The sequence below is a fragment of the Dermacentor variabilis genome, chromosome 11, assembly GCF_050947875.1.
Source record: "Dermacentor variabilis isolate Ectoservices chromosome 11, ASM5094787v1, whole genome shotgun sequence".
Lineage (NCBI taxonomy): Eukaryota > Metazoa > Arthropoda > Arachnida > Ixodida > Ixodidae > Dermacentor > Dermacentor variabilis.
This window is the reverse complement of record NC_134578.1, coordinates 29,039,238-29,066,282: the sequence shown is the minus strand read 5'-3', so window position 1 is coordinate 29,066,282 and position 27,045 is coordinate 29,039,238. Positions and strand designations below refer to the sequence as shown.

Sequence of the window (27,045 nt, the reverse complement as noted above, 5' to 3'; positions counted from 1 at the left end):
TAGGAGCGAACTTTCACCTTAGGTCCCGCTTGATTATAAGAAAATTGGCGAAAATCGAAAATATCCAGGAAGCGAGACTATATAGTTTACAACTCTGTATATCAGGAATGAAATATGGCATCAAAATTCCGTAAATAACATATAAATAACGCATCTAAAGCAGACAAAATAGATGCGTTATGCATGGTCCTCAGCTACAACCATTAATATGTGAGTAAGACTTTTTTCCAAAACCAAGTTCACGTAAGATTTCTATGACTACATCAACTTCTCTCGCTTTGGATTTTCTAACGAATGCGGTTTCCAGAACTGTGATAGCTTTTCGGGATGCCGAGTTACGGGTTTGTAATATTTGTGCTTCTATTTTTTTTTTAGATTACCAATTTTCGACAATATTGGTCACAAATTTAGGTCTTGATACGAAATTACTTTTACAAGGATCACTGCAATTCAACTTTATCTCTCAAATGCAACAAATTTTGTTTAAATTGGGCCCAGAGGTTATTTCCGAAAATTATTTCTGCATTTCACATGTGTGTGAAGGGGTGGCATCGGAGTACTCTCCGAGCTAAAGCTTCCCCTCAGGTTCACCTTTGGTTCTGTTAAAATACACATAGTTTGATCTTCACTGACAAAAAATTAACTTTGCCAATACAAACGGTGCCAAACGCCATGTCAGGTCAGGCTGAGCTGCTACGGGAATTCTAAGGCGGTGTCAACACCCGTCTTGTCGTTACTGCATCTTTTTTTTCTTATTCTGGATTGGCAAGCCTCTTTTCAATGAAGATTTCAATGAAGTAAGATTAGCCTTTCTTGCTATTCTACAAAGGTAATTAACTCAAATAGTATTTCTCTTTAGTGTCCCTTTATGTGGCAGGCATCTGGTTGGTAGGATTCTACGCAGTTTTATTGCACTGGCGCCGAAACTTTCAGTATAATGCAGATACACAACGGTGCACAGCGTGACTCATAGAAAAACGACCAATGTTGGCGAGCAGTGCAGCATCTTTGAGAACGCTGCGCACATCAAAACTAAAAAGAAATCGAACCGGAAAATGAATCTGACATCCGTTACAGCATACACGTAAGTGTTGCGCCAAATGTTTGCCCCGGCCGTCACAAATTTCGTTTTCTTTTTAACGCGTTGCGTACTTTTTCCCTTGAAAGGAATGCAAGAGAGAGAGAAGGGATGAAAGAAAGACAGAGAGGTTAGCTAGAGTTTGTCATGTTTGGTACTCCACACTTGGGGAGAAGGAAGCGAAAGAAAGAGAGAGAGAAGACACGAGTATTGATTACACTTTCACACTAGCGAAGCCAGGTGCAGCATATGTAAAATTGGGCGCTCAAGTCGGTCACCTCCACGTACTGTAGGAGAGCTCAAATTGCTTTCTCCGCTGATGAGCTGTGAGGCCAGTCTCCCAACACCTTTACTTCTGTAAATGACCTATTTCCCAGTCTATTCCAGGCACACTGGAGAGTATGGCATTGTTTATCGAAGCGATAACAGTGGCACAGAAAAGGATTGAATGCAAAGCAGCAACGTTGAGTTTGGGTTTATTTTTGATTGAGTTGAATAAATCGATCATCATCATTTTTTTTCCTCCAATGCGCGCCCCTGTCAGCGCATCACGCAATAGGATGGCGGGCGGAGTGGTACGAAGATACAGGTCAGTAACAAATAAGCAGAAAATTTCAAATTAACGTGGATTACGTGGACGCAGGACAAAGATAACTGGAGATCGATAGAGGAGGTCTTCGTCCCGTGCGCTGCATCTGAAGATGATTGCAATGTTTACGACGACTTCGGTGACGACGATAATGATAATGTGAAGCTGCCTGAACATACCGCACACTCCGCGTCGAGGTGTGAGTGAGGCTTACAGACACAACAGTAGTCAAGGAAAGCAAGACATGTCCGCTCCACTTGCAAAGAATCCTCACTCGCATGTTGCTTTTATCTATTATTTTACCCCTTATACCTAAACTGTGCACATTTGCTGAAAAAAGGAGACAGCAAAGCTTCTTGTGGTGTGCGTCGTAAAATGAGTTTGCGCAGAGTCTTCGGTCTTAAACCTATAGGCGCGAGCAAGCGTGCGTCATGCTCATCTTCGCTTGCTTCTTGTGTCACACGCAGTGACTCACCCGTGTCAAATACACCGGCTGATGCCACGGCGTCGTCTAATTACACATCATCCCATTTATATTAGACCCACGCATTCGTTCGTTCCTAAAACAGCAGCATCAAATCTTTACGAAATGACTGACGAAGGTGTGGAAACGCCGCGATGCCATTCGCGCTACACTGTCCGCGTTTAAAAGTGTGGCCGATGACTTGACTGAGCGGTCGAGATGCGAATGAGTCATCTCGTAGCATGGGAAAATCACAAAACCAAACCAGAACTTCTAGGCAGTGCACACGTCCCCGGCGTTCTTCAAATCAAGGTCGAGGAAAGCCACTCTGACGCATTTGCATGTCAAATACCAGCGGAGTATTTTTAGTTGCTCTTGCTTCTTTTAATTGAGGCCAGTTGGCAAAACGAACGCAGCCCATTTTCTCCTTTGCACCGCTGCAAAGTCGGAGTCCCTGACAAAGTCGGGGACTCCGACTTTGTCACGGAGGTTTTTATCGTGTAATTTGGTTTCGCGATCGTTCCCTTATTTCTCTGTCTACCGCTTCCGCTCGTTAAAGACACAATAAAGGTGCATATTTAGGTAGCGACCGTGCTTCTCATGTTTTAAACATGGACTTGTGTCCATGGCGAACTCACTCTGACTAGGCTTGTAAGCGCGTTAATATATCGCATATGATGTAACAGTTGCGCCTACACCATGCACCTCTCCACCGGAATCCAAGCAACACAAAGGGGGCGCAAGAAAAGGGAAAATGAGTTATTAAATGAGATAAAACAACGACAGCGTCAGCTTGGACACCAAGGTTCAACAAAGACGCATGCTTCATCAGGGCAATAGATGTTGGATCAAGCAGTTGTTAGGACAAACATATCAAACTGGAGTTCCATGAACTGCTTCATCAAACAGTTCTTGCCGGACTGTCATTGCCATGAAAGACATACCCACAAGTTCCCTTGTGGAAATGTTGACTCATAGCTGAGGCTTCCCTTGTGAGCCCGCTATTGAGTACTTGTGGTTAGGGCAACAAATTTTGATCAAATAGTTGTTCTTCAATTAAACCAAACAACTCTTTCATCAAAAAGTTGTTGCCGTAACGTTCCCATGTTGCCCATGTTGAAACGTTCGCTACATGCTTCAACTTCCCTTGTTCACCCACTATTGAGTGGGTGAACAAGAAAAGGGTGAACCCTTTTGGGCAGGACAGCAACTTTTGGTCAAGCAAAAAAACAACAGTAGTTTCCCGGACAAACACATGTCCCATTATTGAAACACTGGCTGAAAAATTTGCCTTTACTTGTTCGCACACTGTTGGCCACTTGCGGTTAGGGCAACAACATTTTGATCAACAGTTTGTTCAAACCGTTCATGCCTTGGCGGACACAAGTCCTATTCCCGAAACGTTGACTTCCAGCTCAAGCACGTCTTGTTCGCCTGTTGTTTGGTTATTGGAGATCAGGGCCACAAGTTTTCATAAAATCGTTCTTGTGTTACCAAAAAGATCATAAAATTTCTTTATCAAGCAGTTTTTACCTGACAAAGGCAAGCCTGCTCGTGAAAACGTTGGCACCAGGCTGAGGCTTCCCTTGTTCGTCTTCTCTTGGTCACATCACCACCAAATTTAGAGAGCAGTAGAATGACTGGCATTCGAGCAATACAGTAGAACTTTGTCAGTTAATAAAATTTGAGCTGCAAACTGTCTTCTTTATTTCCCTTTCAATTATTTATCTAATTACATTCCTGTAGAATATGTGACCCAATTTATTATTACCTAGAACATGCACTAGAAGATGCGCAGTTCTCCGCGCGATACTTCTCATTAATTGGTCAAAAGTGCTTAAGAGGCTATATGGCCGCCTAATATGCTGACTATATTTATGCACCAAGTGATATTATGGACACGCGCTGTTCGGCAGCCAGCTATCTTAAATATTTTTAGGTATTTTATGGCAGCAGCTTCGAGCCATTCTTAACCGGTGGGCCCACACAGACCTTCCTTGCGTTGACGCCGTTTGTCGGGCGAAGAACAAAGAACGAAAGATATAATGCTCACAAACGAAGCTCTCAAGGCTAATGATTAGGCGCGGGCTATCCACTTGCGTGACCTTCGTTGCATGTGAAAAATGCCTCACACCAAACGCAAGCCTATGGCCATCACTATAGCTGTTCGTAATTAGGAACATATGGACTAAGCATGATGAGAATCGCCGCGCCTACTGACGCCTCATAAAGCAGGGCTTCCGTTGGCTCAGGCGAACAAAAGCGACGCGAGCGCTTGAAAAACAAGACCCGCAATCATAGATCCCGCTTTGTGCGAGCGTTTCCTCGTTAACCTGCGTTTTGGTATTCGCCACCACTAACAGCGATCGCCGTGATAACACCACCACCTACGCTGGGACGACCAGAACGATAACAATTACGCAAGCGAAGTTTCCTGAGTAGTACACGCGTGCCGGTGACCTTGTGCGCCAGTTGTTCTATTCATCGCTGAAAGTTGCGTCTCACTTCAAGCGTGGTGTGAGCGCAACGTCGCCCGATTATCCTACTGCGCACTAAGCTCCGCTCTTGAAGCTAATCTTTATATGGATGCAAATAAGGATTCTAATGCTGTAGACCGGAAATGGTTAATTGGCGTTCAGATAGAGATGTTAAATGCGTAAACAGCCTTCTTCTGATCACAGCATTCGGCATATTTGAAAATTTCAAGTGTGTTTTGAAAAAATATATATAAATAAGCACGATGGAAAAGGGCACCTTAGCATGAGAAAACATTGACCCACAAAAACTTGGAAGAGAAGACGGAAGACTGATATATGCGTTACTAGTCCTTGAATCTGAGCATATAGGTCATTGTCATTGTGAAATACAGTTACGTAAAGCGCTAAGGAACATGAAACATAAACACGCGTTTACATCCGTCTGGTGCATTTGGTGTTCCCGTTGCGCTTTTTTTAGCACGGTAACTATGTTATATAATCGTACGCATGACATGTATGCACATGCTAGAGCCCTCCACGATGTCTCTTTAAAACCGCCAGTTTTCAAGAATGTCGCAAGCGTCTTCACTGTCTGCAAATGTTCAGGCTCTCATTCTCCACGAGCCTAGAATGTGCCACAGCTCCAAGCTGGAATGGCTGTTTAAGTTCAGTGCAGCCTTCACAGATTGTGCGAAAAGTAACGACTGCAGTCACGTGAAATAAGCTGCAAGTGCTCGGCAGCGTAGCGCATGGTTATGGCCGAGGGCGCGACATCGTTATGCGCATTTCAATGTTCGAGGTTACGCGAGAGTGGTGATAAAAGAAAACAGCGCATTTCGACTTTGTCCTTGTCTCTAAACAGTGCGCAATCCCCTGAGCTTCCATTCGCGATACAAATGCGGGTGCCCGATTGTGCCTCTGAACGAGAAAAACTGAGGCACTCCTATTCCGTGACACTGTGCGACGTCAACGACACAGCACGCATTCGCAGCGTTTTACACGCCTCCCAGAAGAGTCCTTTTGATAACCTACCGCACAGCCACCCCTATTTTTCGTGCCTAGGCTCTATATAGACACATCCGATGTTCCTATGCTACGCCTGAGCGACTGGAGTGCGATAACCATATGACGTCCAATCGTCCTTTCTTGCTATGAGTATCCAAAGACATCTACATGACTTCCCTCTGGTTCCAGTGGTCAACTTTCAACTGTTATAAACTTATGATCTACCGATGCTGCCTTAAAGGGACACTAAAGTGAAAAATGGTTTATTCTGCATAAGTAAATTACCGTTCTACAACACTAAAAACCCCACTCTTACAACGATAAGACGTTTGGTAAGCCAGAATAAGCGCAAGAACGAAATACGGATGGCGACGCCTACTTAAGTTCCAGCACCTGGGGGCTCTGACGTCTTGAATTTTGATGGCATCTTCTAGGGCCTACTAATTATATATAGCGGTACAGATTGACTACATTGTGTTAGGAACACCATATTAAACATTGCAAGTTTCGGGAACCTTTATTCAGCCAACGCGGCCCAAATGCGAAAACCTACTTTGGAATACCTAACGTCACGCTGACGTACCGGCTCTGGGGTTTTGACGCGAAATTCAAATACTGATACTTGGACCTTCATTTTCTCATCTAATAATCAAACTATTTTTTTAAATGAGTGCCTTCAGGGTTCTCAAACAATGCTTCATTAGTCTAAACTGATTTATTGTTTCGCTTTAGTGGCCCTTTAGGTACTCATCTGATACTGTCTTATCCACTATACTGATGCTTCCCAGCAGCCCCTAACGCCGTATATACGCTGTCTACTAACTTATCAGGACCTTATAATCAACCACTTATACGGATGATGCCTCATTTGTCTGTGCCTCTACCACAGCCTATATTGCGTACCACTGTCACCAGCCCACCGAAAACTGAACACCCCAGCGGCATGCGCTTCGACCCCGAAAGCGCACTATGTCACATTATTGCGCTAGCGTGGATCCACATCAGCCACAGGGGTCAGGATCGGCCCACCTCCGTTCTTGATATCGCTGCGTCCGAGATGAGCCCACCACAAGTTGTGTGTCATGATGAACGAAAGTCGGTCACTGTCCTGCGTAACTCCGTTGTATTACAAAAAACCGAATTGCGCTAACACACTTACTCTTTTTGAGCTGACGTTGCTTGCGTCGCAATTAGCGATTTCAGTTCACGACATTAGCAGTTGCCCTATTCCGATGTGGGTTGGAAGCGAAAACTCCCATGTGCCCTGATTTAGGCTCCCGTCGATAAAGATGTCAAAATTAGTGTGGACCTTCTACTACGTGTACCGCCTTTCTCACTAAGCCCTGTACATTTCTTTGGTACATCAAGCTCACTTAGTCATGATCAATAAATCATAATAGTTTACGCTCTAGTGCTACGGCCACATTAGGGACCCTACACTATCAGTTCTCGTCTCCTGCGGTATGTCGTGCACAGGTGCTTGAATGAGCGGCGCAGGAGTTGAAATATCACCTGAAAATTGGATTCCAAGAGTTAATTATGGACACTGTCAACTTCGGCCACGCAGGCGCCCACAACTAATCAGAGATGCCTTAGCAACCGCAAGAGCGAGTCAGAGCAGACGAGATGGCGAATTCTACAAAATGACGGAATTGAGCAACGTCTAGAGTCGCACATCAATTCTGCTATGACTCGAAGTCGGTGGTCAAGCTTTTGTGCAAAGCTTCGTGGCAGGAGCTAACACGGTGACGTTAATTTTTAAATCGCGGAACATGTTTTGATCACATAATCTCGAGCTAGCTGCGCACTTCGTTGAATGCATCATCCAGTGTTTCGGAGTATTCCTGCGCTGTAAATCAGCTTGAATATGGAAGCCTCAAAGTAAAGAAAGGCTTCCTCTTAAACACAACTGCGTCTCTCAGCCCTTTGCGCCGCGTGAACGAACTGACGTAAACACGTCAAGCCGAAAATGCATCGAAAGCACCGGACCGTGCAGTCGATTCAATAAAGCGCATCGCGTCACGAAGACGCGTAATAGTGTGGCAAACTACCCGCCTAGTTGTTCGCCTTGCTTGGCGCGTAAACAAGCGGCAACTTTCCTTCTCGCCGTGCCTGACACGCTCAGCGCAGTGTCTGTTACGTTAGGTAACAATCTACGTAGTCTTGCGGGATCCTTTCTTGGATCACCTCGATTTTCTTCCTTCTCCGGCCATCCGTAGCCGAAGTGCATCGTCTCACTTTTTAACGACTCCGAGAGATCTCTGGACTTTCCTGCAAGGCACGTGCTTCTAATTATGCGCACGCATATCACGACGGGAAGAGTGCGTCTGTGCTCATCCGTATGAAAGTGCGCGCAATATGCTTGTGTGCGGTTGTGTGCGCACGTGTGTGTATATTTCTATCTAATGTTTGATTGACTCATGGGAATTTATATTTCTAGACAACGCACGCGGGCTGTAATTGAAGTCTGAACTTCTGATCACTCGCGCTTCTGTAACGTGTATCAAGGCTTTCGATACACGACTGTCTTCGCATTCCGCCCGTGTCAAAGGGATCGAACCCATGACAAAGGGCTCAGTCACAGAAAGACGTAGTCACTAAATATATGTCTACGCACACACGTACGTAGTGCGTAGATACGTAGTGCATATATATGTATAACATATGTACGTGCGTGCCTATAATGTACTTTTGAACGTTCGTACGCATGTATGTACGCATGTATGCATATGTGCGTTTGCTTCTGTGCGTTTGCGTGTTAGTTTTCGTGCGCGTGTGTGCGTCAAGTGTTGAAGGTAAATTTTTTTTTCTCCGGTCTCCCGCCAACCAATGCTATAAAACCAAAAGCAAATGCGTAGACCGTGCTCACGGCCGTCTCTAGATCAAAGATAAAACTACCCGCCCTTCTTGAGGAAAATATGCCTCACATAGTTTTTCGTACTGTGAGTCGTGACTGCAGTAATATACGTCTACGAAGTCAACACCTGACATTTGCCTGAGAAAAGTTACGGGCGTCACACGAACCAGGGGTGCCTTTCTGCAGGAACTGTGATGGACAGCCGCAATTAACGCTTTAAAGCGAATAGTGCAGCAAGGAACTGTTGTAGGGAGAAACAAAAAAAGCAAAAAAAATGCCAGAGATCACCTTACTGAGCCTATGAGGAATCCACGACTGGCAGCCGAAGAGGTATACTATTACGCCTGCCGGCCAGATGAGCGCTGCTTTCAAAATAATTCTGCTTTATGCGTATTCCTCGAGGAAGTACTCTTCGCTTAGCTATTCCTTTTCGTTTACTGAGAAACTACTGTTTGCAAGAAAAAAAATGAATAGTGTCTGATGCAGTATGGCCACCGGGGCTGCTGCATCTTTCAGTATGAAGGACGACTGCGTGACTCAAACGTATGCTGCGTAAGGAACGATAACGAAAGTCCCAGCCGGTTGTTCTTCTTTCTCTTTTTTTTTCTTTCTTTTTTTTCCGCGCACTTCGGCGGCGAGACCATTCTCCCGCTATGCAAATAGCTTTGTTTTGGTCAGTAACATTAAGTGTGCCGGAACCGCCCTTTCCTTAAGCATTAGTGTAATGGAATGTTCTTGCAAAATAGTGGCATTGGCAGGTTCTTATGACTATTTATTAGCCTACTCTGAAACAAGGTGCGAAGAGAAAACTCCTGCACGGACAACAGTTATATTTATGACTGAGTATAAATCCCGGATAAAAATGTAAAATAGATGGATATTACTTGACGCAACAACACGTCCTACCTCGTACGATTTCATTATGGCAACCTACTCGCGCCTTTGGCAATTATATCAGCTGGTACGTTATAGTGCCGTGAAAATTTCAGATCACATCCGTTAGGCATATAAATGAAATCTACCCAATAAACTTTTATCGCTGAATAGATACAACCTCATACAATCAACTAAATAACCCATAGGTTGTGTATATGCTATTTGTATACGGCTCTGTTTTTTTATAGACCTATACATGTTGCTATTTATTTTCTATGCGCTATTTATGGACAAGAGAATTTGACAAGTATATTTCCTTTATGTTTTATTGTATCGCATCGACTCGCGAACGGGTTGAAAGTATCTCCACGAAAAACGTGAGGTTGGAGTTCACAGGCAATCTGCAGACACTATGTAGCTTTAGAAGAAAAACTCCTATCCGCTTTCTAAAGACTGTTGTTGAAAAAAAACTTATTTGGAAGTTGTTTTCGTTCGTCATACGTATTGGCGCCCGCTGAGTCTCGTAACGACGCTAAATGTCTGCTTACTTACGCTTCGTTTGTAAAGCTATCGGAACGCTCTGAAGGGACCATGCAGATGAAGACGCCATTAGACTACGATTGGTAACAAGTGCAAAAGACACACACGCTGTGAATAGCTACGATCAGCTGGTTTCTATTACCTGGAGCGCCTTGCGATGTAGCCCTCGATACGTAAGGTTACGATGGTTACGACAGCAAAAAAAAAGTGAGTTCGCATCAAAGCTACACCCGCATGAGCGAGAGCGAATAAAGCCAGGGGCACATTGAAAATGCAAGCACCAAAATAATATCCCTGCCTCGTAAAGAGCCTCTTATACAAAAAATAAGTTATTCCAGACATCTCCATTGTTTACGACATCACCCGAAGCCCATGTAAAACAAAGGCCACAAAATTCAATAAGAATTGTATTACAAAGGTAATCTTCCGCTGAGGGGAGCACATGAAGAGAGACACAGGATGCCCGAGGCCCTGAATTTCCCGCTGTCACTGTGTAGATACGCCTTGCAGTGCAAGACTTAAAATGTGCTTCGACGAATACGTCCAGACGCTGACGTCATTCGGAACTCGCCCTCCTAGAAGACTTGGCTACCGCCGTGCATTCATATGCATAACCCTGCTCCATGGCAACCACCCTCCTTGTCTGGCAGCGTCAGCCCTTTAGTTGGAAATAATTTATGCGTGCGCATTCCGTGTTTCCAAGTGCTAAGCGTTGCAGAGGTCATCCTTAGCCATAAACTGGTTTGTGCATCTACCTATCGCTGTCCAAGCTGTTGCGCGAATAAAGAAATGTGCTTAGCCGTGGACCTATAGCACCTCTCTCCACAACTGTAGCCACTCTCTACAGCCCTTTCCACTAACAGAATGACAATCTAATTAGCCAGACGAAACACCCCATATTGCTATAGGACAGCAATAACGTCCCGGAAAGATATTCGAATGTGATGATGGTCCAGGGATGAATAGTTAAATTAATTTAAAGGTGACTTCATTCTTACAATTAACAGTACTAACAACAGGGTAAAAACAAAACACACTGAAAGCAAACAGCAAGAGCGTTTTCGGAAAACTTTTCTTGATAGGAAATACCTTAGAGTATGCGTCAGCCAATTAAACAAAATTTTGGGCAACTACATGTAAAAAAAGAACAATCTAACCCGCCATGGTTGCTCAGTGGCTATGGTGTTGGGCTGCTGAGCACGAGGTCGCGAGACTAAATGCCGGCCACGGCGGCTGCATTTCGATAGGGGCGAAATGCGAAAACACCCGTGTACTTATGTGCACGTTAAACAACCCCAGTTGGTCAAAACTTCCGGAGTCCCCCACTACGGCGTTTCTCATAATGAGAAAGTGGTTTTGGCACGTACAACCCCATAATTTATTTTTTAAAACAATCTAATTAGGATGTACGCCGTACTACGGCACTCCGCAGTAGTTTTGACCAGCTGGAATTCTTTAACGCGCGCATCGACCTAAGTACAGGAGAATTTGTGCATTTCGCCCTCATCGAAATGCGGCCACTGCAGAAGGAACCAAACCCGCAACCTCGAGCTTAACAGCGCAACGCCGCAGCCGCTTAGCTACAGCGGTTGGTTGCCTCAGCCAGCTTTCCATCGTACAGTACCGAATTTGGTTGTAGACTTTCGAAAATACTGATCTTGTGCGATAACTTACTTTTTTTTTTGACGCATACTATCTTCGTTGTCGCAATGTTTATATAGTCTGCTTTATTTCGTATTTGAGCCAAGTGCTGTTACTTAAGTGTGTGCACATTTACCTGATGCCTATATGTTAAACTTCATCTAAACCCTGACATGGTAGCCAGCGCTCTTGTCGCTCTGCGTTCTTTTTCATCGGTTGTTCTCCAAGCTGTTATTTATATTTAAAAGGAGTCCCACTCAATTGGCCCACTTCTTTATTGAATAGATGTTTTGGTGGGCTTTTTGGAGACTTCAACAATGCTATAAGAGGTCAAGAGTCAATGACAGGCTTAGAGAGGACACTTCTTACAGATACTCCCATTTTTTTCTAACTAGTTCCTATTTCAACTGATATAATTATTTGCTACGTGTTACTGTGAACAATTGTCTCAGCCGCGCATCAGTGCCAATCCTGTACGCTTTAGGCCCGTGCACCAGAACCACACTTTCCTCGCCAGTCACCGCACGAGGCAGTTGTAAACGAGTAACGCGGTGAAGGGCGTTAATCGATACAAGCAGCTGTAACGTGTAGCTGCTGAAAGTTTGCCAAGGTTTTCTCGCAGCCCGAATGACTCGCCTGCCTAATTAAACAACCGAACCCGAAAAATATGTGTACGAACCTTACTCCTCACCGATGATGAATGTTACCGGACACTAGATGTTCATGCAACATGAAAGGAAGTCAGTTCCTTGGCGTACAGTTTTTGTCTTCTTAGGAATAAACTACTGTTGGTGAATTTGCAGGCAGAACGTGGGAACAGCTAGCGCAAGAAAGGGGTAATTTGAGATCCCTGGGAAGTTAGTCGCCCTGCACTGGACATAAAGAGGAGATAATGATGATGATGATGATGATTGACAAATCTAACTTTGCTTGCTTACTGTTCGCTTTATTGCCTGCTTCTTTGTTTGTTTGTTTGTTTGTTTGTTTGTTTGTTTGTTTGTTTGTTTGTTCTATCGACTGCAATTCTCGCCACTTGTTCCCTCGACTTCAACTCTCGCCGAGCCCGCGTACATAGTTTTCCAAATGCTTTCCAACCTTTTTGCACCAGGTGTCATGAGGAAATCGGGAACACCGTGAACTCTGCGTAGGTCGCTTAATGTATCTCATACGCTCATCAATTACATCAGGCCCTCGCGGTTTAATATCGAAGGAAACCTCTAGATGTGCATCGCCTGAAGCAGCGCAAGAATGGTTTCTTGTTTTCGTTCGACCTAATCGTTGGCGCACTCTGCTATACTCTCGCATTATTTTAATGCCTATCGCGTGACCTCTCTTTTACCGCACGCTGTATCCTCGTACGCTTCTTGCCCTGAGTGCGCGCGTCATTCCTCTATTTATTTCCTGACTGGAAGGCTCAATTCGCCAAGTCGCCGGATGTTCAATGCTCAACACGCACGGAGTCAGCCAACCATAGAGTTTCCTGAAATAGTTGCGCAGCCAACGATATATCATGCAAAGCACCACCACGTTCACATTCAAAAAGAAAAAAGAAAGAATACAATCAGCAAAGCATTCCATCAGTCACGTGCGAGAACCTAACTCTTCCTATAGGAAAATTCAGGAGACACTGTGTAAAATAAATCACTGACTGAAGTTCACTGATTCATTCATTTGTTCTGCAGATGTTTACTAGAGTGTGTTCATACATTTATTGATTTATTCATTCAGCAATAAATTTAACTTCGCCATGCAAGCAGAAATTTAAAGGTTTCATGTGCCTTAAGCGATATCATTGAAAAGTGGCCAACGATTATATGCATCTGTTTCAGCAACTATACGAATAACCATTTATAATCCAGATAAAAGCTTAACTGACCGACGCCAACTGTGAAAGCCGAAATATTGACTCTAATTGATCAGTTCATTGATTAAGCGATATGTCCCCCATTAGAATAAATTCATCGTGCGAATCTGAATTAAATCACCTACGCATATCTTCCAGCTGCCATTGTCTTCATACAGCCTATAATTTGACATAGTGGCACGCGGTCAGCCTTGTCTGTTCTTTTTTTTCGTTGTCTTTCCTTCCGTTCTTGTTTGCCCGCTTGCTTACCCGCCGTGGTTGCTCAGTGGCTATGGTGTTGGGCTGCTGAGTAGGAGGTCGCGGGATCGAATCCCGCCCACGGCGGCCGCATTTCGATGGGGGCGAAAATGCGGAAACACCCGTGTGCTTAGATTTAGGTGCACGTTAAAGAAGCCCAGGTGGTCAAAATTTCCGGAGTCCTCCACTACGGCGTGCCTCATAATCAGAAAGTGGTTTTGGCACGTAAAACTCCAAATATTATTATTGCCCGCTTGCTTGTGACGGGTCCAAAGGCAAGTTATAAAAAGTTAGCAACTTAAGCTTCACCTAGTGTCACGCGCCACACACGCAGTGAAGGGTGACATACAAAAAAAAAGAACACACGCTTTCGCATTCACTCTTGCTCAAGTCCATTCACGCGTCTGAAATAAAAAATAATAATAACTGCGTTTCCGTTTCCGGTGCACACACACACCCAATTCTATGTTCCCGGGCGGCCTTCAGGGACAGTGGTTGGCACAGTTTCCACACTCGGGGTCGCTTACCGACGGGATCCTTTTCCGGGCTAAACAGAACGGAACACGCCGTGATTCATACGAGGCGCGGGGGGCATGAACGCTATGCCGCGGCACGGAGGCTTCAACGAATGCGTTTGGCGAAATTTATGTAAGTGGTCGCCCGTATCGGCGTTTAGCTACCGGTATAGAGACGTCGATGCATGTCGTTGCGTCACGATTAGGGAAGCGTCGACGCTGCATGTCACGTGATCGAGGCAAGGAAATGCCGAACATTGAGGTCACTTTGAGTGCGAACGAAACGCCGGGAAGCAGCCGAGCCGAGGGACACAGACGCGATGGAAATAAACGGCGCAACTTTTTACGCAGGCTGTAGGCAAGAAAGACACACACACGCGAGATGAGTCGAAGAACCGACTCAACTTAACCTACACGTCCGTGCATGCGGGTGTATGCGGGACTTTAGTAAGATTAAAATCATCGCGAGACATAAAGATGGTGTAACTCCCTCGATCATTGAAGCTTACCACGTTCAGAAAGCGCGAGACAGACGCATCAGCCATCTATCAATCGCATTAACAGAAAAACAAAGTGCAGTTTCTTGATAAGTGGCAAACGCGTTCATTGTATGTGCACACGGAAAGCCTTGGCATATTCGAAAGCGTGATTTTCTGCTGTACGCATAAATTTTTATTCTTTCGCTGCGATCATTTTCCCTGAACATATGTCATTACGCTTTCAATTAAATTGTATTAAGAGTTCAACGCTTGTGCGTTCGGCGCTTTTCCTGCAGTGCGTAAATGTTGCGCTGTTTACCAAAAACCCGCCTCAACATCTGCTCTCGTGAAGGGACATAGCACCAGGTACAACAAGTCGTACCGTATTTACTCGAATCTAGGCCGGTCTCGACTAGAAGCCGACCCCTCCAAATTCGGAAGGTTAGATAATTCGAAAAAAAAAAGAAGTCCAGCAGCAAACGATAGCAGCCATAGAAATCAAATTGCATTTATTGCCGATATCAAACGCCAGCAACGCACTTCCTCCGGGCAAGCGAGCCACAGCGAGTGATAAAGTGTCGCAATGTCCTGCTCCCACGTGACATGTCATATGACGCACCAAAACAACATTTTGAGAAAACCGATACGCCCCTTGACTCACATATCCAATAACCCGACACAAAACACACGCGATAGCATATAATAACCCGTTTTTCCCGTATGCGAAATGGGATAATTAAGTATGGGAGTCATGTGGTCAAAAACATATTTTTTCTTTAGTTGGTAAACGTCCTCCTAGGAAAGCAAAACGTAACTTGCTGTAGAAAAGCTATCGTATTAATTATTTGGGGTCCTATGATGCCTGTCACTAAATTTTCTATGGTTTAGAGGTCTATCAAAAACCTTCATTTCCTCAAGAAAAGAAAATGAATAGACAAAAATATTATTTCATTATTGTGTAAAATAGAGAGGAGGAGATAGAGCTATACCGGGTGCCCCACCTAATTGGAGCCAAACATTAAATATATACAAATGCCACCTAGCTGGACAGAACCGAGGTAATGTAGTTTGCTGCCGCTTGCAGATACTCAGATTAGTTCTTGCATTCCTCCTAATCAAATAATTATCCTTAATTGATTGATCAACTTCTGAAATATTGTAGTTAGATTGAAAGTGTCAATGAGAAAATCGTCGAGCAACATGAAAAAACTCCCTACACAGCTTTCTGTTGCTCCATACAAGCTACACAAATGTGCTTTTTTTTTTCTTTCTTCAAGCATGACAGAAGCCCACGAATACACGAAAAATTGTCTTGCGACTGGCCCCTCGACGCAGGTGCAAAAAGTGGTCCAAAGAGTGAAACCTGTGAACCATCAGTGAAAACGCGTACAACTCTCTTAGGTTTGTCCAAAATGCAACTCGTCAAATGCTGTGCAACAGGCTAGCATTTCCCGGGTATACAGCGCAAAAAAAAAAAAGATGCAGCAAATATGCGAGAAACACAATCTATACTCACGATTCCGACGCATCGGTCGGGGTCCCCTCCTGTGTAGAAGTTTGACAGCTCTGAAGGAAAATCCAGGGCCGTCCTCACGGTTCCCAGCAGGAGGCTCGGGATGAGGCGCGATATCGCCGTGCTCGGTGACACCATCCTCGCGGACACTGTGCGAGGACGCTGACGAGTACGACAGGGACGATGCGACTCGATCCGATTATTCGTTAGACGCGACTGGCCGGTCGGTGAGGAATAAAAAGAAAGTATTCAGCGAGACAGCCAGAGAAAGAAAAAAAGCAACAAAATGGCGTCACTTTCTTTCTTGGCTCACCGCTGGTGGCGAGAGTGTGGAGAGCCCAGTTCAACGGCTATGGCCATAGAGGCGTGGAATCGGGTCTCGGTGACGCACGATGCATGGCGAAAAGCGGCTTCGGTAAAAACGATGAAGGAATATAGCCAAGGTCAATTAGCGTCCACTCGGCGAGATGGCGGGGGGGTCCTCGAGATAGGGGAAAGGGTGGGCAGCCAACCGTGACGTCATCGTAGTCACAAGGAACCATGGGGGAGAAGGAAAACGACCCTAGGGCACTCCTCCGGCGCGCGAAGGCGGAACACTGGATGGGATCGGCAGGCCCCGTGACGTATAGAGTGGGAGGTCGGTTCGGTGTTATAACGAACGAGTTTGCCGAGACGTTTGGAAACGAATAAACGCCTTTTGAGCGCGTTAGAAGTTTCCCGCGAGTTTCAGAACACTCGCGGCATTTTCCTGCGTTTGAAAGCTTCCAGAGGGCGTCAATCCTGATCTAAAGAAAAGAAAATTTAAACGACACTGTAACGATGCAAGGTAACGTCAGAATGTAAGTTACGGGTTGTTTTGACCGAGGCGCTCAAAGCGCGCTCCACTGCGTATCGGTCACAAATTTGGAAAGTGCTGTTGTTTCTTTTTGCTTCTTCCTTTCCTTCTTTCTTTCGTTCTTACTTTATTTTCATTTATTTTTTATACTACTTTACTGTGGTTTGAAAACGCTGTCTCAGGCACTGCTGTCTTTTACCTCACAGTTATGAATAACCTTGGACCTGCTCCCCGCGTTCGAGACACTTGCTTCACCTTCACGGAACTTCACTCTCTTTGACACACCACAAATTCCCGAGACTGTTTGATCCCGTCCTTTGCTGTTCCCAATCTTGCTTGAGTAACCCAGACGTGCTCTTAACATCTAGCGCTTCATTAAGCCTTTGTTACACCTTTGAACGATTTCATTCATACGCCAGTGATCTGCTTCCCTCACATGACGCTGTGGAGGCCTGTGTCATTTCTCAATGTGCAGGCTCCAATCTCTTGGACACTCCTTGCCTATAGCACATGCAATACCTGTTGATGCCCATGGACACGCTTGAAACCTATAACTTGGCACTCTGGCGCATACAATCGCTAAAAACACACCTTTCGAGTCACCCTTCCGTGGACATCTTCATAACATCCTTCGCTTCCTGTGTACATATAAAACGTGCTTCGCTTGACTTCACACGCCCGAGTCGAACGACGCACATCACTTATCCCTACTTACCCAATTCGAAGCACGTGCTTCTATCTCTCTCCCAATAAAGATCTCTACACACCTACCTTCTCAAACACGGCATGCAACACCCGCAAGCACAACGGACGCACACGTGCCAAAACATACCGGCTTCTGTCAACGATGGGGAAGTTCCGGAGGACAGCCGATGCAGACCGGCGAAAGCGACGAAAGCGACCGCATGACAGCAAACCGCGCGGTCTCCCTGCGTGGACACCAGGCGGAACCACTGGGATAAAAGAAAACCGTGACGAGCGGTGCATTTGGGCGAAATAAACCGCGACGACTTCTTCCGTTCGCCGTACACCACCGCGCGTCTATCCCTCCCTTCTCTTTTTCACCCATTCTCTCTCTGTCTCTGTGTGTTCAGCTGGACAACCAAGCGTGTTCGCTCGCGGCTTTTCTTCCTTTCAAGCAAGCTAGCGCGGTACAGCTGCGGCTACAAACATTCGCTGAAGCCGGGGTTACAAGAAAGCAGTCATTTTTTAGATGTTTTCGTGGGTGTGTAGCTGTTTCCTGTTGCCTCCCAATTCATATTTATTTTTCTCTTTCACGTGTGCGAACAACGAAAGAAGATGTTTCGAAGAAAGAGAGGGTTAGTGATAAAGAGAATTTAACGCTCCAAAAACATTCCTTTCAACTCCTTCTTCAATTCATTATCCCATGTCTTACTTCGTTTCTAAGAGTTGTCACATACTCCCCGATTAAGTAAACGCTCACTCTTCTAAACAAGGTCAACGTCGGGGATTACAATAACTCTCCTAGAAGTGATTACATGACAATGATTTACTCCCTCAAAAAAGTGTCGCCAGCCCTCACGGCATTCGTGACATGTTCCACTCGTTATGTTCGCCTTGTGGCCATTGATTGATTGATTGATTGATTGATTGATTGATTGATTGATTGATTGATTGATTGATTTCAATCAAGACAGAAGTGTAGTGACGTTTTGTGCTCGCCTTTCCGGAAGTAAGTCGCTTGGCAAAGAAAGGAAACGTAACACGAATAATATGTGTTGCATGAAAAATACGACTGCTAGGGCGATACATCCCTGTCATATATATATGCACAGTTTAAAAAATCTCGGAAGAAACCATCTCACGATGAAAGTCGACGTTAATGCGATTAACATTCGAGTAATGTAGCGACACGCCGTATTACCACAGCAGCCACGCGTCTTGTGTGAGGCGCGTGTACAGAGCCGGTCTCTTCTGCCGCGATTCCCTCTGGACCCGCTGCGCCATCTGGTGGCGCCGCTGCGAAGTCCTTGCGGGGCTTTGTGCGGGAATACAGATTGCGACAATTTTGTCTGAATATATATATATAACGTTGATTTGATTCCGCCCAGCACCGGAGAAGTTAGCGTCTAGAGGTTCATTGAATAGCGACACAAAGCCAGTGGCACATACCCAGGGACCCAAGTTGGCTTCGACGATGTTCATTGCAGAGCGCTACAAACCGACTGGCACATCACTAAAACTTCTTTCTGGGCGAGTTGGTGCATACTTGATTTGAATATTGTAACGGCGCCAACACATGCATCCTTGTTACTTTGTGGATGCATGTGTTAGCGCTGTAACAATATTCAAATCTACTGGCACATATTCAGTGACTCAAGTTGGCGGCTGAGATGTCCATTGAAAAGCGGCACATACCCATTCTGCATATACAGGAAGGCTCCCTAAGGTGCGGAACCGGGTTCCGGCCCTGACCTGATTCCACAGGCCAACCTGGGTCATGATACCAGAATTTCCACCCGCGGTTACAAACCATGGATGTGCCGGCATGGGTTGTGCATATCCAGGTGCACAAGTTGGTCCGACGCTTGGGTCTGAACTGGGTTTCCTCGGCACGGGTAGTCCAATGCTTTACCTACTAGAACACGGAATACCCTGTGACCCAAGTTGGCAGAAAGCGGTCAGAGACCCCAACCGAAAGAAATATAGGCGGAAACTGATTGCCCTAAAAGGTGCTGAGGTTCCCAAGGGATGCTAATCACATTGAAACTCTCAACAAATTATATATTAAGGCACTTGCAAGGCAGTCGTATCATTTCGATCGTAGTTATAATGTTAGATTGGACCCCTTATTTTTCCCGGTTCTTTCTCGAACGTTCAGAATAATACAAGGTCCTCATTTGCGTTCTTGTTTATTTTGTAGTTTATGCTATATGTCCTCGTCATTGCATATCTTAGACCCACCTGCCAAACTTACATTGCAGTTATTATACATTACAGAAAATATTACAATTAGGGCAGAAAAATACTCGTATACGGCGAAATATTCTAAACATAGTAGGATTACTCAACATGCTGATTCTTTATTAAATATTCCTTCCTTTTGCTCTGTAGGAAAACTGTAAAAAGGTACTGTGCTCTACATTGGCAGAAATAATAATCTGCGCCACAAACAATCTGAAATTTTTAGGGGTTCTTCATGAAATATTCGCGCGACGGTGGCCGAAATATCGGTTGCCTTTATACAATGGTATTATAACACGGTGTCCCTACTGGTAGGTCGATGACGAGTCCGAAAAACCAAGCTCCGAAAAATTGTTCAGCGGCTGTATTTGTACTTCATCAAAAGCAGCTTCCCTCTAAACCATACCCAACTAAAAAATTTTATGACTATCAGTTTTAATACGACAATCGTTAACAAGTTCTGAACATTGGGTATTTAGCGGTAAAATAGTGAAAGTGAACAGCGGGTTTCTTTTTCACTTCCTCCATTCCGGCAGAGTAAAGTAATGGGTTAGAGTATTGTACGACAGTCAAACGTCCATTGTCGCTGTGAACATGTCAAAACAGCGTACTACGTCACTTTGTCAGCGTGAGTGTCACTGACGTAAAAATGTCACTCGTAGACGTTGTGCTACCGGCATTTTTACTACAAAATAAATGACATTGGCTTCAGTGCCCAATTTAGGCTGCCACTTTCAATCTTCAAATACTGTGATATCTCGCAGACTAGTTTGGCATCGAAGGCCATGAGTTAACGCTCTTGAAATGTGTGTCACCTCAATAAGAGGTTCAGATATTTCTCGGCACATTACAATTGACCAGTAAACGATGTGCTTATAGTTCGCAATGAATACTGCAGCACTCAAAACGAAAGAAGACAAATAACTAACGAAACATTTCTTCGAGTGCTTGAGCAATGCACTGAATTGTACTGTTTAAGGTTCAACGCATTTTCTAGAAGGCACCGCCCCGTTAAAACAACAACAAAAATATCATAATGGGCACATATTGTTTGCCAGAAGCGCATTGTATACACTCACGAGAAAAACAACAACCCGAAGTTTCTTTTTGTAAAAGCAGGGCTTTCTTTGGCTGGTATGCATTCTTAAGGCTCATTCACACGATCGACTCGCGCAGGTCACGCGACCAGGTTGGTCCCAAAGAGAACGGCCTCAAGTGGTCGGAAATGATCACCATGGTCCGAAATCGACCGTTCTGGATCAGTCGCTCACTACTCTAATTTTCAGTCGCGCGACTGCAGTCACAAAACTGCTAAACTAATCAGCGCCGCAGGAGCAGGACGTCGGTTTGCGTTGACACCTGTTTTACGTTGCGTTGGCGAACGGTACCAATCGAGAGGCATTTCAGTGTAGCGAAGGGCCGGTCGAGCTAGCCTATGAGAACATAGGTTGTCGTGAGTCAATCTTTCGACGCCATTAGCGGTCGGTGGCGTGACTTCTGTCAGTCGCCAATGTCATTGTCCCCTTAATAAGATTCCAAATAAGCCCCACACATGCAGTTTGCCACCAGTGTGGTGGTTTATCGGCATCTCCTTTGAAACAGGGCGGTGAAAAATAGTTTCCTAGTTTGCTTGAGTTAATCATGCATGCTATGCATGCCTCCCTTTACATCATTAAGGAGATGTATAGAAATACATCACCTTAATGATTTTTTTCTTCCTCAAAAGTTCTCTATCTACCTTATAACCCTATCTGTGCCTGTGACGAATCCGGTTGTATAACTAACTTCCCTGCTTTTTGCCCACTAATGCTCTAAACGACTCTTGCTTATCTCTCCCGCTGACTGGTTGATGCTTCCGTCCAATTTGAATCCAAGCGCTTCTGGAAGGTGCACGTTACCTACAGGTCTTACTAGGTGCACCTCTTCGCTTTCCGTTAGAATGTGCGGAGTGGTCTCCAGATTTTTTCTGCAGCATACGCATCTTTCATCTTGTTGCGAATATTTGCTCCGCTATATTTTTGCCCCTAGGCACCCAGCTCGATCCTCAAATAGCAAGGCACTGCCATTGGTGTTATCGTACAGATTTGCTTTTCTGATTTCTGTCTTCTCATTCTTATAAATCTTCTCGCCCTACTAGATCGGCCTACCAAGAACTTTTCTGCCACCTAGTGGAACAGGCTGGAACAACATAATCACTTCCGAGGCCTCCGAGATCGCATCGGCACTGTGATCTCGGAGGCCACAGCGCTTCTCAGAATGTGCTATCGGGCGTACATGACTTCCCCACCCACGGTCAGATCCATGCCCCTTGCGCGGTTATACTAACCCTATCTTAGCGCAGCTTCTCATTTTCGCTGATTCTCCACGATGACAGGCACCACCCAGGTTTTTTTTCTTTTTTTTTGCCGCGTGATGAGCGATTGCGTGGTCCTATCATGACGGGTGATGGTACCGAACCGTTCTTACCATCTGGTGCCTATCCCCACACCCTTTATGGTCGGGTGGAATTATCAGGCAGGGGAAGCTGCGCAAACACATGGAAAAGGCCACGAGTGGCGAAACCCTGTAGGGCTAGCTGCGCATGCTCAGAACGTGCTCAGATATCTGCATCTGCTTTCCAAAGCAGAAGCAGAAATCTAAGGTAATGTGATGATATAAAAGCGGCAATAAAAACACCATGTCAAGTTACCGACCAATTTCCATTTTACCGCTTTTTTTCGCAAGGTTTGGAGAAAATTACTGAAAAACGGTTAATTAAACTTTACAATAGGTTTAAATTGTTATCAACAGTACAAGATGGCTTTTTGCGAGGTAAGTCTACCGAATCAGCTTTATTGTCTCATAAAGAAGTCATTCTTAACGCTTTTGAAATTAAAGACTTGTGCATCGGCATCTTCATATATTTCTCAAAGGCTTTCGATCATCTTAATCATAATACCTTACTTAAAGATTAGACCTTTATGGCATACGTGGCACTCCACTTGAGCTATTGAAATCGTACCTACGTCATCGTGTACCATGCGTTAAAATAGGGCCCCATATATCTGCTGCCACATATACTGCTGGTGTCCCACAGGGTACTAGTTTAGGACCTCTACTTCTCGTTTATATATATATATATTGTAAGCATTTATGCGGACTTCATCTTCATCTGTACAAAGTCATCATCAATCATCGGCTCGTGTTCGTTTTTGCGTCGGCGCCATTTTTCCTTCTTGGAATAAAGCGTCGTCTCAAGCGTGGTATTTCAAGTGGTGGAGGCGCTTTAAGATCCCTTCGACCTCAATCCACTTCAAGATCTCTCCTGGAGCTACGTTCGAGACGCCGCTCCCCATCGCCGCTCCGACGTTCTGTTTCGCCACTTCGACCTGTCTCCCAACTTCATGTCCAGCGACCGGAAAACTAACCAGTGCAGTTTTTGGAGGGAAAACTGCATCGCCGCGAAGTGCTCCAAGTCCTCCTGAACGTCCTTCGAACATGTTATTGGTGTCTGTGGAGGGTGTGCCTTTGTTAGCTCTGATTGACACGGGAGCTACTATATCAGTTATGCGCGCGGACCTGTGCTCTCGTCTGCGGAAAGTGAAGACGCCTTATATTGGATCATCCTTGATTGGGGCTAATGGAGCAATCATTCGACCATCAGCCCAATGTACAGCACGCGTCTTCATTGATGGTATCTGTCATCACATTAAGTTCGCGATTTTATTCCCGTGCGCTCATGAACTAATTTTAGGTTGGGACTTTCTCTCATCAGCGTCCGCTTTAATCTCTTGCCGTCAACGTGTAGTCCATATGAGCGAGACAGTTCATTGCAGCGGGAGTACCGATGAGCCACGACTGCGTTTTCTCACTGCTGCCGATTCTGTACTGCCTCCCGGCCACGAGCAAGTCATAAGTCTCTCTTCTACGGACATCACCAATGGCGACGTGTTCATCACTCCTTACGGTCGCTGTCTTGCCCGTGGGATTGTCTTCGCTTCCTGCCTGGTGCGGTTCAAAGCAAGCTCTGCGTTAATCATCGCTTTAAATGCGACCACTGAGACAATCCTCCTACCTCAAGGCTCCGCAGTGACCTGTTATGTGGATACCCAACCAGTCTCCCTGCTTCCTCTTGCCGCCTCGCAAGCTCTTCCTCAACAAGACAAATCTGCTTCATCTGCCCTTACTTCCCTGATAAGCCCTGACCTTACTGCTGCTCAACATGAAGCGTTGCTAAAATTGCTCACGAAGCACCAGGCCTCCTTCGATATGGATACTTCGTCACTCGGACAGACTTCCGTTGCCTTCCATCGTATCGACACCGATGGCCAGACTATTGTACGCCGTCGTCCCTACCGAGTCTCTTTGGCCGAACGCAAAATCATCGAGGAGAACGTCGCCGATATGCTGAAAAGAAACGTCATACGTCCCTCCGCCAGTGCTTGGTCATCACCCGTCGTTTTGGTGCAGAAGAAGGATGGATCGGTACGATTTTGTGTTGACTACCGTGCGCTAAACAAGATCACCCGTAAGGATGTATATCCGATGCCCCGTATCGATGACGCCCTTGATTCGTTGCAAGGCGCGCAATATTTCTCCAGCCTTGATCTTCGCTCCGGATATTGGCAAATCCCAATGCACGAAGCGGACAAAGACCGCCTTTTCTACTCCGGATGGTCTTTATGAATTTAATGTAATGCCTTTCGGTCTATGCAATGCTCCCGCCACATTTGAAAGAATGATCGACACGGTTCTTCGCGGCCTCAAGTGGAAAACTTGTCTATGTTACCTCGACGACATCGTCGTGTTTTCCTCGACTTTCATGGACCATCTCCAACGCTTAGATGAAGTGCTCACATGCCTTTCTAATGCCGGACTTCAACTAAACACGAGGAAGTGCCGTTTCGCTAGCCCAACGATTAAAGTCCTGGGTCATCTCGTTAGCAAAGACGGCATCCAGCCCGATCCGGATAAAATTTCCGCGGTGCTCAACTTTCCACGTCCACTTCGTGCAAAAGAACTGCGCAGCTTCATTGGGCTCGCCTCATACTTTCGACGTTTTATCCGGAACTTTGCCAGCATTGCCTCGCCCCTCCACAAGCTCCTTGTTAGTTCCAGTTCCTTCGATTGGAACGATCAGTGTGAAGCCGCGTTCCAAGAACTCAAGCGCGCACTAACATCCCCACCTGTTCTTTGTCATTTTGATGACAAGGCGCCCACATTAGTGCATACTGATGCCAGCGGTCACGGAATTGGTGCCGTACTGCTGCAGCGCGACCACGAATTTTGCGAAAAGGTTGTTGCATATGCTAGCCGCACTCTCACTTCCGCGGAAAAGAAGTACTCGATAACCGAACAAGAGTGTTTGGCTGTTGTCTGGTCCATTCAGAAATTTCGTCCATACCTCCACGGTCGACATTTCACGGTTGTGACCGACCACCATGCCCTATGTTGGTTGTCGACGATCAAAAACTTGTCCGGGCGCCTTGGCCGCTGGATACTCCGATTACAAGCATATGATTTCAATGTCATATATAAGTCCGGACGGAAGCACCAAGATGCCGATGCTCTTTCACGATGCCCATTACCACCATCATCGGAGCACATCACATCACCTTGTCAAATTGGCCGCACGGAGGACGCTTCGTCTATTACACCAATTTCTTCCTTGACTTCATCAAACCGCCTTTCAGTGCTTTCCACTCACCAGCGCGCCGATCCCTATTGCCATAGTATCATCAATCGCCTTAGCGGTGTTTCATCTCCAGCCAATGCCAGGCTACGGAAGCAACTCAAACTGTTCAAGTTTGAAGACGACCTCCTCTACCGGTACACTTTTCACCCGGAAGGCCATCGATGGGTTCCCGTTCTACCGCGCTCTCTTCGAACTGCAGTTCTGCAGGCCTCACACGATGACCCTACGTCAGGCCACTTGGGTTACAACAAAACACACGAGCGCATACGCAGCCGATTCTATTGGCCAGGCCTTTCCACGAGCATAGCTAGATATGTTGCCTCGTGCACGCTTTGCCAACACCGTAAGCGACCTACTACTGCTCCGGTCGGGACCCTACAACCACTTCCCTGTCCAGCACAACCCTTCTCTGTCGTCGGCATTGACCTTTTCGGGCCACTCCCACCTACTCCAGAGGGCAACCGATGGATCGTCACTGCTGTTGACCATTTAACCCGGTACGCTGAAACAGCCTCAATACGCTCAGGAGCTGCCGCAGAAGTAGCGGCCTTCTTCTTGCAGGCTGTCTACTTACGTCATGGGGCGCCTCACGTTCTTTTGAGCGGCCGAGGCAAGACATTTCTTTCAAGCACTCTTAATCAAGTTCTGCAAGCTTCCAACACCGTGCACAAGACAACGTCTAGCTACCACCCTCAAACCAACGGCCTAACAGAGCGATTTCATCGCACGCTGTGTGACATGCTATCCATGTATATTCAACCTGATCATCGTAACTGGGATGCGATTCTCCCATTTGTAACATTTGCGTATAACACGTCTGTTCAACGGACCACCGGATACTCTCCGTTTTTCTTAGTATACGGCCGCCACCCAACCTCATCACTCGACGTTTCTTTCTTCTCTGGCCCCGTCAACGCTTCACCATTCATTTGCGACCAGTTTGTGTCTCGTCTTGCCCAATGTCGTCGTCGCGCCCGTATGAACACTGAAGCCAGCCAAGACGATCGCAAACATCGGTACGATGCCTCTCATCGCGTCGTTTCCTACCGCCCTGGTGACGATGTGCTCCTATGGACCCCTGCGCGAACACCCGGTTTATGTGAGAAGCTTGAGTCTCGATATCTTGGCCCCTACAAAGTCATCGAGCAGACCTCGCCGGTGAACTATCGAGTTACACCTGTTGAGACCCCAACCGACCGACGCTGCCGCGGAACAGAGATCGTGCACGTTTCTCGCCTGAAACCCTTTCATCTCCGTTCCACTGTCTAATGTGCGGCCAGGCTGGCCGCTTCCGTTCACGGGGGAAATTAGTGTAAGCATTTATGCGGACTTCATCTTCATCTGTACAAAGTCATCATCAATCATCGGCTCGTGTTCGTTTTTGCGTCGGCGCCATTTTTCCTTCTTGGAATAAAGCGTCGTCTCAAGCGTGGTATTTCAATATATATATATATATATATATATATATATATATATA

General features: G+C 45.8%; 1 protein-coding gene across 1 annotated transcript in view; it reads right to left on the bottom strand.

Annotated features, from left to right (window-relative positions):
* LOC142564130 (gastric triacylglycerol lipase-like) overlaps positions 1-16,377 on the bottom strand; it is a 36,466-nt gene extending 20,089 nt beyond the window's left edge. The window contains exon 1 of the mRNA XM_075674988.1: positions 16,138-16,377. Within this exon, the coding sequence (XP_075531103.1) occupies positions 16,138-16,272 (135 nt within the window). The 5' untranslated portion in view covers positions 16,273-16,377. The remainder of the gene's footprint in view (positions 1-16,137) is intronic.
* Positions 16,378-27,045: the final 10,668 nt, after the last annotated feature.